Source organism: Falco punctatus (assembly GCF_963210335.1).
Source record: "Falco punctatus genome assembly, chromosome: 9".
Lineage (NCBI taxonomy): Eukaryota > Metazoa > Chordata > Aves > Falconiformes > Falconidae > Falco > Falco punctatus.
In genome coordinates this window covers 53,398,002-53,409,899 of record NC_137589.1, presented here as the reverse complement: position 1 = coordinate 53,409,899, position 11,898 = coordinate 53,398,002, and the positions used below count along the sequence as shown (strand labels likewise).

At 59.6% G+C, this 11,898-nt stretch overlaps 2 protein-coding genes and 1 long non-coding RNA gene across 4 annotated transcripts; 1 reads left to right on the top strand and 2 right to left on the bottom strand.

The window, feature by feature from the left end:
- Window positions 1–2,849, bottom strand: PTRH1 (peptidyl-tRNA hydrolase 1 homolog). 2 transcript variants are annotated; one of them, XM_080401033.1, is made up of 5 exons: window positions 2,599–2,849; window positions 1,753–1,972; window positions 1,508–1,594; window positions 833–878; window positions 1–394 (listed from the first exon to the last, which is right to left on the bottom strand). In XM_080401033.1, the coding sequence occupies exons 1-5, from the start codon at window positions 2,771–2,773 to the stop codon at window positions 203–205; spliced, it is 720 nt and encodes a 239-aa protein (XP_080257159.1). In that variant the 5' UTR covers window positions 2,774–2,849; the 3' UTR covers window positions 1–202. The 2 variants fall into 2 exon arrangements, with proteins under 2 accessions (XP_080257159.1, XP_080257160.1); XM_080401034.1 differs by having other exon boundaries at window positions 1,508–1,607; window positions 2,599–2,791.
- Window positions 2,850–3,034: 185 nt separating this feature from the next.
- On the top strand, window positions 3,035–7,780 carry LOC308069181. Its single transcript, XR_013930309.1, has 3 exons — window positions 3,035–4,102; window positions 4,201–6,300; window positions 7,654–7,780. It is a non-coding gene; the product is annotated as an uncharacterized lncRNA (long non-coding RNA).
- On the bottom strand, window positions 7,245–11,817 carry TOR2A (torsin family 2 member A). Its single transcript, XM_080401030.1, has 5 exons — window positions 11,567–11,817; window positions 11,153–11,418; window positions 9,853–10,028; window positions 9,378–9,505; window positions 7,245–8,794 (listed from the first exon to the last, which is right to left on the bottom strand). Exons 1-5 carry the CDS (start codon window positions 11,724–11,726, stop codon window positions 8,550–8,552), a joined length of 975 nt encoding a protein of 324 aa, XP_080257156.1. The 5' UTR covers window positions 11,727–11,817; the 3' UTR covers window positions 7,245–8,549.
- Window positions 11,818–11,898: the final 81 nt, after the last annotated feature.

The window sequence follows — 11,898 nt, the reverse complement described above, 5'->3', positions numbered from 1 at the left end:
CAAGCGTGACGGTTTATTTCATTTCTGTGCCAAACTGCCATATGAAGCCACCGCAGGGGCCTGAGCGGGACAGGAGCTGCTCGCTTCTGTGTGGGGACAGATGGGGGCTGCCCAGCAGGACCAGCTGTGCTCCGCGCCATGGTCATCCCGGAGAGTCCGCAGCACCCTGTCCATTGGCCATGTGGGTCCCCAGGGGTTCGCGTCAGCCCCTGTCCCCCCCTTCCCCTGCAAGCGCTCTCCTCTGCTGGATGTGCTCCAGCAGGCAGGTGGCTGCCTGGGCCAGGACCTGCTTCAGCCTCTCCTGCTCCTCAGCGCTGAATGGAGCCAGGACATAGCTGGACACTGTCACTTCACCTTCTGGCCGCCCAATGCCAACCCTAAGCCGGGTCATCTCCTGGGGAGGCAGAAGAAGGAGAGCTGGAGCAGCTTTACCTAAAGGGCTGGGCTGAGATAAGAGTTGAGGCAAGGGGACAGTGCTGTGAGTGGGGCTGGGCGGTGAGAGAGCCAGCCCCTCGTGTTTTCCAGGTGGTTTTGAGTGCTTGCTCCAAGAAACATGATTTTGGAAAACAGTTTTGCTGGGCTGTGCTAAGATCCCAGGCTCCTGCCAGGCCTGGCAGAGACGCTTGAGCTAATTGTTTCCATGTCCTCCATGGCGGCCAAACCGACATCAGCCCTCAGGGAAGCAGAGGGAAGGAGGGGAAGGAGAAAAGGGGGAAGAAGAAAGGGAGCAGGGGCTTGTCCGAGGAGAGTAAGAAGAATGGGAGCAGGGGGCTGACAAGCCATGCATTGAGGTAGGGGCAGGATTGATCCCCTTCCACTGAGGCCCACTCACATTGGAGTGCAAAGCACTGATGCAGGATCGGACCCCGTTGTGTCCCCTTGGGAAAGAAGGAGAAAATCCACCGTTAGTCTGTAAGAGACACCCCCTTACACATACGGTATAGGCTCGGGGTCTCTCACTGCAGGGACTTGGGAATGTGGTCCCAGCCAGGGACCGCAGGCGCTGTGCCCTGGCTCTGCAGGAACATCTAGCCCCTGGGGCTGCAAGCAGCTGTGGAGGGACGAGGGAAGCAGGGCTGGGATAGCACGTTCTGTGCACTCAGCTCTTGCTGCTGCTGGTGCATGTGTGACTGAGCACTATGGCCCAGTACCATCCCTGCCCCATCCCGCAGTGGAAGATTTCCTAGGTTAAATGTCTCAAGGCTGACAGGAGCTGGCACTGGGGCAGGCAGAGTGCTATAAAAAGCCCATGCAGTGCAGCCGATGGGCTGGATCCAGCTCGCAGCCGCTTCCAGGAGGCTCCCTGCCCTTCCTGCCAGTGCAGTAACTGGGAGACTGCCCAAACAGCCAGCTGTTGCCTCTGCAACTGGGATCAAGCCCAGGGCTGGTGCTGGTGCTGAAAACACCAGCAGGATGGTGGGATGGGGCCAGGAATGGCCCATGTGCCTGTAAGGGCATGACAAAGCCTCAAAACAGCTGTGCAACCAGAGCTGGGGCCGCCCCGTACCTCGCACTGCCTCCCAGTTTGATGGCCACCTCGCCCAGGGCCTTGTCCAGGTCATCGTGAACCAGGTAAATGTCTTCTGGGCGGAGGCTGTAGATCTCAGCTTTGGAAACAGAAATACAACCCGAGAAAGCAGGGGGAGGCAGACTCACCAGGCCCTGACCCTGCGGAGCGGGGCTGCAGGGGGACAGCAGGGCTGCCACAGGCCTGGTGGCACGGCAGGTTTCGGGGGTGACCGAGCTGCTCACCGGCACTGGCGACACTGAGCCCGTTGAGGTTCATGAGCCTCCGTGGCTTGAGCAGCACCAGCTCCAGGCCGTGGGCTGCAGCCAGGGCGATGTCGGAGCAGCACCGCCTGTCCACCCGCCAGCCCTCGGCCACCGCCAGCTGCCGGGCCAGCCGGTCCAGCACCGCCATGCCCGTGCTGTGCCGCGTCCCCCACAGCCCGTAGTTGCCCAGGCCGGCCACCTGCCCGCCGGGCGTCACCAGAGCTCTGCTGGGCTGCCATGAGGCCCCCAGCCCCTCCACGGGCCTAACCCGCGCCCCCAGCACCCCCCAGGCCCACCCCTCACTGACCCGACCCCGCAGCCTCCATTCCCTCGGATCCAACCCCCCCGCTCCCCGCAGCTGGCTGGGCTCCCCCAGCCCCAATCTCCCCGCTGCCCCCCCCACACCCCCGGTCCCCCCCAGCCCCCATCTCCCCGGTGCCCCGCTCACCGCCCCGACACCCCCCCAGCCCCAATCTCCCCAGTGCCCCCCTCGCCACCCTGGCCCCCACTCGCCCCAATCTCCCCGCTGCCCCCTCCACACCCCCGGTCCCCCCCAGCCCCGCTCTCCCCGGTGCCCCCCTCGCCGCCCCGACCCTCCCCCCGGCCCCGCTCTCCCCGCCGCCCCCACCACACCCCCGGTCCCCCCCAGCCCCGCTCTCCCCGGTGCCCCCCTCACAGCCCCGGTCCCCCCCGGCCCCGGTCTCCCCGGTGCCCCCCTCACAGCCTGGTCCCCTCAGGCCCCATATCCCCCCGCCCGCCCCCTGCCCCGCTCTCCCCTCCCCTCCCCCCGCCCCTCTGCGCGCGGAGGCCCCGGCCCCGCCCCACCATGACGCGCGGCCCCCCCGGGCTGACGAGCAGCCGCGCGCGCCCCGCCAGCTCCGCCGCCAGCATCGCGCCGCGCGCTCCCTTCCCCCGGGACGTCACGGCCGCGCGCCGCCAATGGCCCGGCGCCGCCTCGCCTCGCCCCCGCCGCCATCTTGCTCATGGGCAGCGCCGCCATCTTGCTCGCGGGCGGGCGGCTCCGGGGCGGTGGCGTGGGGCTGAACGCGCTCCGCCCTCGCCGGGGCCGTGCCCGCCGCTGCGGTAAAGGCCCGCGGCTCGGCCGGCCCAGGCCCCAGCGCCGGCGCGGAGGGGCGGCTGCGGCGGGGAGCGGGACGTGCAGCTGGGCGAGCTGTGGCGGCCCCCTGTGGGGGCACTGTGGGCCGCGGCCTGGGGGCGGCCCCTCAGGCCGGAGCGGGATGGCGGCCGCTTGGCCGGGCGGTGCCGGGGGAACAGCTGCGGAGAGCCGGGAGAGGGTCCCTGCGGAGTGTCTTCGGGCCCGTGCTTTATGTTATGTTACCGCTCAACGCTATCCTTAGCCTTTAGGCATGGCTGGGGTTGGGGATACATGATCCCTCACCTTCCCCCAGCCGCCCTCCAGCCCTGGGTGGCTCCTGGCCCTGCCAGCGGAGCAGAGCTTCATTCCAGGGCTGTGTGACAGTCCCCCAGTCCGGTAGCATGGCACCGGCCTTCACTCGCAGCTCTTTTCCACTGCTGGCAGAAGGTGCTGGACCTCTCCCATGGCTGGTGGGAGAATGCCGTCATCTGCTCTTTGAAAGCTATCAGCCTGGATTCACAGAGGGTGAAGGGTCCCCAGAGGGCTGGGGTACACCAGGCTGGGAGCCGGAGAAGGGAGGCAGCATCTTTAAGTCTGGCTCTCGTGCTGGCATATGGCTGTAGGATGCTGTTAGTCTCTTGCCAGGCTGATCCGGGTTAGTTTGACCAGGGCTGGGCTGGGCCAGCGTGGGCTGAGGGATCTTGGTGGTGCAGGCAGAGCTGTATGAGCAGTGGGCAGAGGTGTTCCTCCAGCTCTGTGACTTCATTGCTGAACTTCTGGAAGGTGCTCACACTGGTGCCTGCACAGGAGCAGCCCAGCCTGGCTCATCTGGCGCTCGTACTTGACCTGCAGGTCAGCCACTGCTCCCTTCCCCCTGTCTGCAGACCCAGCTTGTGGCCAGGCAGACAGGGCTTCCCTGCAGGACCAATGTCTGCTTGACCAGGAGCTCTACTGCAAGGCCCTGAAGGCCTTCACACAGGCAGCCGAGCTGCAGCCTCATCACAGGGTGTTTTGCCACAGGAGATAAAGCCAGGGCAGTGCTAGGCTGTCCAGCTGGGCTGGCCCTGCCATGGGCTGCCTCCAGCCTTGCCCGTCTCCTCTTACAGCATTATGTGTCTTGCAGCTCTCAACAAGTTCCCGGAGTGCCCTCAGATGCTCAGCAGAGACCTGGAGGAGGATGCAAGGAACCTTGATCTGTGTGTGCTTCGTGCTTCCTACGAATGATTCGGGCAGGTACAGCTGCTCTGGTCCCTGAGGGGTCCTGCTGCCCCTCCTGGCACTGGGGATGTGCTGGGAAGTGGCCACGCTCTGAGGCTACCTGGCTTCTCCAGGCAGCTGGCCCTGTGTCACCAGGACATCTGACAGGCTCTGGAGCTGGAGCCACAGCATGGAGCCACCCAGGTCCTGAGGTGGAGGCTGCTGAGACAAGTCCAGGAGGCCAAGGCCCCGTGTGGGACCCTGCTCAAGAAGATAAGCTTTGCCGTTGAGAGTGACCCCTTGGCCACCAAATTCTTCACCCTCAGGTAGCGAGAGGGTCACCATGGCTGGGTGGCCCCATTGGCCTGTGAGCTCTCCTGTGTCTGTCCATGTGTCCCGGGGGACTCTCCTCCAATGGCTCAAGAACTTCAGTGCAGCCTGCAAGGACTTAGCCAGGGCAAGGGAGCTGGGTGCTCCAGGGGGCCCAGCAGCCCTGGAGGCTTGGTGGCAGCTGGCACTTGCCTACAACAACTGTGCTGTGCACTGCTACAGCCTGGGCTGATCTGATGAGGCTGTGCTGCTCCTTGGCAAGGTTCTGCAGGATGAGAGGAGGGAGAAGGGGCTCTGTGTCAGCAGAGGAGGCAAGCAGCTGGGCTGGGAATCACAGTGGGTTCCCAGGGTGAGGGCTGAGGTGTCACCCAGCAGTGTCTGCACTCAGGCATTGAGTGTGTGCTGGGGGAGGCCCTGTGCTTTGGGGAGTAGCGACTGAAATGGGAAATAGGGCCCCTGAGTTCTCCTGTGGTCCTGACTCCAGTTCACAGTCGTGCCTGCCTGGAGTGTTTCAGCAGTGGGGAGGGCACCAGGGGCTGGGATTTACCACTGGTGGTTTGGCTCCCTCCCTGTGAGGTTGGGAATGGCTGCTCTCTTCCAGACTGGGCTGTATCTCCCGCCCGGCAGAGCTCAGAGCTTTTGGCTAATGATGCTGAAATCTTTGTGGCAGGGGTGGGCCGGACACGCGCGGTGCATGTTTCCTACTGGCATGGAGAGCTCCAGACAAAGCCCGGCGGTGGCAGCCAGCCCCTAGCCGCTCTCATTTAACTGAGACGCTGACGCTGCCTCAGCGCAGAGGGGTTCCTTCGCCCGCGGGAGCTGGCCTATGCACTAGCAGATTACCAGCAGGCGCTGGAGCTGAGCCCGTGGGACTGTGCTGAGCAGAGATGGGTTGCAGCAGCACTGCGTGAGTAGGGACAGCAGGATTTGGTGGCAAGGTGCAGGCTGCCCCAGGGCTGGTGGTGACCCAGGCTGCCCAGCGTGCTTGCTCCTGGCCCCTCGCAGGCAGTACCAGCAGGAAGAAGCTCAGTTCTCCGTGGCTGCCCCCACAAACCACTGTACTACCTGTGCCGGGCCAGGGCCTGCCTGTGCCTGGGGAGGATGCCCACCCTAAGCCTGTGGCTCGACCCCAGGGACAGCGAGGTGCTGCGCTGCTCCCCGATGCCCTCCTCAGGCCATGGGTGATGTTCTCAGCTTGTCTCCTCGACTGCACTCCCTGCGCCTACCCCTCATGCAGTTTGAGGCAAGCCTGGAGTTTTATTTCTTCATCAGGGGCCAGCAGCTGATCAAGGATGAGGGACTGGGGTCAGGGGTCCTGCCAGAGTGTGGGTCCAAGCCAAGCAGTGAGGGTTATAGCCTGGCTCTTTAAACAGCCTTGTGCCAGAGCCACTGGGCAGGTCTCTTTCCTCCTTATTTTCATTTCCCTGTTGCTTTGACCCTAACTGAGGGCTGGAGCCCTCTTCTGTGTGTGGCTGCGGTAAGGGGAACATCTTCACACAGCCATCGCCCAGCATGGCACCGCTCAGGGCAGCTGCATGGCTTGATTAATCTGGGTTTGGTTTGAGGTGAAACCCAGGCTCCCTGCTGGCGCAGGTCCTGGTGGGGCTGACGGGGCCTTTGCTGGCAGCACAAGGTGGGTGTTTGGCTGTGGTGGTGGAAACTCTGTGCCTCAGTGCTCAGAGCTCACTGTGGGGAACAGTTTTGCCATGGAGGAGATCCAGGTCTCACCTTGTCACCACTGCACATCCTTTCCCATGTATGCTGCCGCTTTGCAAGAAAGACTGTCAGTGCTGCCCCAAGGAGCGATACAGGACACCTTGCCCTTCACCTTGGAGAAAATGCTTCAGAGCCCACCCAGAACTCGCCATTTCAGCTGATGTTGCCTGCTGTGATAGCAGCAATAGGTATGTGCTGGGGGTAGTTTGTCTTGGGTGTTAGCCCACTAGTGCTGCGTGCCCCAAAGAGTGGGGGTTACTCAGATACTCAGTGAGAGGGTTTTATTTGCTCTGGAGCACAGTGTCATGTTTTGGAGCTCGCTGCTGAAGTGCTCATGCTGACAAAACTGGGTTTTAGCCCTTTCTGTTCCTAAAAGGTGACAGTGGGTTGCTGAATGTCTGTGCTTGGCCTTGGAACCCTGTTCCAAGCAGGTATGTCACGCAGCCCTCCTAGATAAAGGATCGCTTTGGGGGGTTGGTGCAGGCCTGTAGCATTGCCTTTGCACTGGCACTTGTCCCCAGGCTGCCGATGGCACTAGAGGACCATTGGAAGGAACAGGTGTCTGAGGGCGCAGCGCTGCACACGAGGGACAGCGACTGGGGTGAGCAATCCTGGGGTGCCGTGGCAGGGTCTGCAGGCTTGCATCTCGCACCCAGCCAGCATGCAGAGCGGCAGCAATAGCTGCTGCAGAAGCGGCTTGTCTGCCATGGCACCCACCTGGCACCTTGCCTCGGCTCTCAGCTCCATGTGCGTGGGGCCACCAAGCAGGTTCACAGAGCGACTGTCCCTGGGAAGGAGGTGATGCATCTCTCACCTCCTGCTGTGCTTGCACTCACCCTGACACGTGGCCTTGGGACACAGGGATGTGCTCTGCAGTGGGGGAAAAGTGCTGCTAGGGCAGAGAGACCCAGTGGCCTTCCTGGACCCACGCTGGCTCCTCTGCAGAGGATGCTGGGTCCAGCTACTGCTGTTTTGCCTCCTTCCTGGGTAAAGGCCGCTGTCTTGTTTCCAGTTACCTCATTGGAGAACAGCTCCGTGACGCTAAATCCCCAAAGTCCCATTGCATCAGGCAGCTGCATGCAACTGCAAATCTTCCAAGTCCTTCCATACTAACTGCAGTCAGGAATCAAAGTAAAGATGGTTCCCCAACCATTTATTTAATAAAAGATTTATTTTACAATTAGAAATGCAAAACACTTTTGGAAGAGGCAGAATTTTTGGGTCTAACTGTGGGCCAGCTCCTGGGCAGCATCTGAGTGATATCTAAAACTGCTGTCCACAAAGCTTTGGCCCCAGTGCTGGAACGGTCCCAAGTGCTGGAAGCTCACTTCAGCACAGGGCCTGAGCAGAGCACTGGGAGCTCTGGGAAGAATCCCTGCACCCATCCCTCAGGCAGTTTGTTCTTAAGAGTTCAGGTTCCTCTGACCTGTTCTCTCATAACTGACTGCACAGAGGAGATTAAAACCTGGTCAAAGGCCAGTGTTGCTGTGCACCCTATGCCTGGTGGTGTAGAGCACTAATCTTCTCTAAAATGTCCCCAGGTCCCCTGTCATAAATGACACTCCCCAGAAGCTCAACAGACACTGGTCCAGCCAAAGCCTGCAAGGTCTGGCCAGCAGAAGGATGCAGAAGAGGCTCAACAGCTCATAGCACCAATTTCTCAGCCTGCTGTAGAAATCGTCACTGAGTAAAAGCAATTTTCACAACTGTTAGTGGCACCATGGGCTCCCCTGGAGGTAGGACTGAAATGATTTGTAGCTGGTAAACAAAGTGAGAAGTTTTTTGTTGTTGTTTCCCTGGTTTGCTGCAGGGGAAATCTTTTGGACTTTAGGGGAAAGATGGACCGGGGTGGTAAGGGTTTTTGGCAGATCAGCCATTGCCATCTCCCACCCCCCTACACTTGATGGTGAAGCTGGTCCGTACCAGCACCTATTCACAGTGAAAGGAAGCTGGAAAGAAATTGGCCCTAAAACTTCCTTGAAAATAACTTTGCTGCAATGTTGAAGGTGTTCACAAGCCAGCACCAAGGAGCTGGGGCACAGTCACGCTTAAAAAGACTTAAAAAAAACCTGTTAAAATGCTGTAGGAAAGAAATATTCTTCCGTGGGCTCAGAATCTTAATGTGTTGGATATCACATAGTTGGACAGCTGCCTGGAGAGGGGAGAGCTGTCATCATGGATCGGGTGGTGCGCTGGGCTGGCCATATCCACCCTCACCTGGCCAAGGGTCAATCAGTAAAGTGCTTCAAATCACATCACTTGCACTTGGTCCCGCAGCCACCTCCTCAGGGCTGGAGAGACGAGTTCAGCAGGAGAGCACCGGTGCTGCCGAGAGGGAACACAAAGCTCCCAGTGCTCATCCTGCCAGCCCTGGGCTCTGCTGCTTTACAGCTCCATGTACATCCCCTATGGATCTGAGCAAGGGCCTCGCCAGCAACTAGAAGAAAAAACTGATCCGAGACGTGACTGTTTTGCAGCCTGTTGATGAGAATATTTTCTCCTCTTCTGGGAAGTAGGGGATGCTGTCAGCCACCTCCTGGACAATGCCTGGACGTACTTCAAGGCCTTGCTGGACAAGTTCACTGATGACACACTGCTTTACATGGTGGTGCTTCAGTGGAAGGAAGGGCACAACAAAATCAATGAGACTGTCATTAATGATCCCAGATTTCCAGAATCCACCTGCAAAAGCAAAGGAAGAGACAGGTTTTACCTTCAGAGAATCTCTGCAGTCCCTGGAATTCAAAGAGCTTCTTTGTGCAAAGCCAAAATACTTCGCTGAAGACAGATTTGTTCCAGTTTTGTATAAGGAGATAGCTGAACCCATCAGTTGTCACTCCCCCTTCGCTCCTGGTAGATTTGTTCTCTAGGAATGGGGGGATTTAGCTTGACTAATCAGAATTTAAGCTCTGCTCCCTGTGACAAGGGCAAAGCAAGGAGAACCAGGCAGGCAGCGGGGATCAGCATGTCTCTGTGCCTTTCCAGTTAGCATGCTGTGCTGTTTGCCATCCCCCAGCTGTGAATACACCTTGTCTCCAAAGAACTTTCCTAAATGTGGCAACAGGTCTTCTGGCTGGGAAGGCTGGACTATTTCTTCGCCTTGCCAGGAAACCATGAGGGGATCATAGTTCCCTTCCCTCAAAACCCCCTGTCCCATTCTGGATGCCTGGGAGGTGGCAGGCAGCGTCGGTGGCTGCCTGGAACGGGCCTGGCTCCCTCTGCCGGGCTGTGACCCTGCAGGACGGGCTCTGCTCCATGGACTCACTCTGAGGGTTTTCAAACACGGCTTTGGAGATGGCCGGTACCAGGTCCTGCATGCTGATCTCTTCCCGGTCCTTGTGGGCGTGCCAGAGATCCAGCGTCATTTTGTTGATCAGCTCCCCTCCTGCGTTGCTGCAGAAGAATGAGATGTTTATTTGGCACCTATCTGGGAAAATGGTGTTGCAGGACAGACGTGGCACCTATCACCCTCCAGCCCACACGAGTGCAAGCCAGGATCTCTAGCTGCCTGGCCTAAAATGATGCCTGTAAAGGCAGCCAAATAACCCCAAATAAGGGGTGGGAGAACTTTTTCAGATTTAACAGGTCTGTCTATTCACAATGAAATAGCATCTCTTGGTGTTTGTAGAGGCTGAGCAAAGGAAAAGCAGAACAAGTGCGTGCTCTTGTATGACCTCCACTCAAATGAGAAGCAGTGTGCTGGAAGGCCCCATGATGCCACAGAGGGGCCTCTCTCTTACCTTATGAAGATGAAGATTGCTTTGCGGTAGTTGGTCCCGTACACAACCCATGAGGGTCCTAGGAATGGCATGATCACGTCGATCAGGCCCGGGTGCATCTTGTCCATCTCTTCAAAGAGAAAGGCCGACCGTCCACAGTTTGTCAAGTTCCCTTGGATCCAGTGCTTCAGGTTTTCCTAGGAAAAATACCCACCAAGCCGTAAAGCAGCGAGATACCAAGAGGGGCGAGGGAGGTCTGAGCTGCCACAGAGCAAAGGCAGAGGCCTCAGCTCAGCCTTGAAGGTGCTGAAAGCAGCTTGTCCCCACACAGCACTGCCCGCTCAGAGCAGGAACAGCCAGCACTGGGGGGCCTCCTTTCTTCTGGGTCTTGCACAGTGGCTGTTGCTGGCTTTATTAGCCCACTGTAGATCTTTTATTGCAGATTTAAAGAAGGAGGCGGCGAACTGGAACAGGATTCACACTCCTGGAGTTCCCCATGTTCTTCTCTTTCACTGTGTATCTACACGGATCCCAGCTACTGAGTGCTTTTTGCCAGCCCCCATCCTGGGTGCAAGATCACATGCTTGTGCAGAGCCAGGAGAGCTCTGGTTCTTTACTATGGCTGAAGTTACTTCACCGCGGATGCCAACCCACACAAACCCACTCATGTTGTCTGGGGGCAAATATTAACTCTTATATCTTTCCAGAAGTATTTCTTCTAAGGATGTGACACAACAAATACCCTCCCCAAACACCCAGAAAGCAAATGCCCAGTGCACCGATTCCCGGCTCTGCTGAGGGTTTGGCAGCTAACCTTTGCATTTCATTTCTTCCCTTTCTCAGCTTTAAGAAGACAGAGTGGCATGGTTAAGAGTCTAGAGCTGCTGTTTGGGAGCCCCTTGCTCTGTGAGGAGGGGATTACAGTCTAGTAATATACAGATTTTTCACAGCCATCAAGCTGTCTGGAAAGCGATGGGAGAATTTTAGTGCCTTTCATCTAAGCAAAGCACTTTTGTTTGCGTGTTCAAAGGGCTGTGTAAATATTTAAGGAATGAGAGCAAGGACTGCTGTGGGGAAGACGAAAGTGATAACTGAGTGCAGGAGTATATCACAGTTACTAGTGGATCCTTCAGCCAGCGCGTGGAGCCACTCGTTCAGCCGTGTCTGTCCGAGGGTAAAACAAAGAGCTTTTATTCCTACCGCACTTCAGGGAGCAGCCTGAATGCATGTGTACTGAGATGTCGAGATGTGTACGTCCCATCGAGATGGAAGGGACCAAACCCCCACCCCAGTGAAGCAGTGCAGGTGAGGCGCCCCTTACCTTGTACTGCTCCAGCCGCTCGGCGTGGGGGAAGTGCACTATTGGCGAGAACTGGTGCACGTAGGGGCTCTGCAGCCCCCCCTGGAAGAGGTAGCGGACGAGCATGGAGCTCACGTAGGTCTTGCCTGTTCCCGTCGAGCCGTGGAAGGACATCACCAGGGGTTTCGCTGGATGCGGGTTCTGCAGGAACTCCCGCACCGCCGGCACCACCTGCTGCCTCACCAGCGGCTGCCCCACCACGTTCGTGGCCAGGTCACACTCCAGCCCTGCAGCAAAGCCAAGCCGGCGCTTGGAGAAGGCGGGCAGGGGGCTGCGGCCCCGCTGCCCGCCCCCCGCACCTACCGCCCACCCCCCCCTTCCCAGGGCCGCCACCGGGCCCGCCGCCCCCGGCCCGCCGCCGCCGCCGCCGCTGACCGCGCAAGTCGGGCCCGAAGCCGCACTCGCAGTCCGCTGAGAAGCCGCAGCGCAGCGCCCACAGGCCCGAGGCGGCGGCGGGGCGGGCGGCGGCCGCCAGCAGCAGCGCCAGGGCCAGGGCCGGGGCCGGGCCCGGGGACAGCGCGGTTCCGGGGGCCATGGCAGCCGCCCGCGCCGCCCGCACTACAGCTCCCGGCGTGCCCCGCGCCGGAGGGCGGGGCCGATGGGCTGGGGGCGGGGCCGCGCCGGCGCCACCGCTTTGGGGACCCCGGTCCCACCGGGCGTGGGGGTCAGGGCAGCCGCACGGCGCAGGGCTGGCGCTGTCCTGCTGT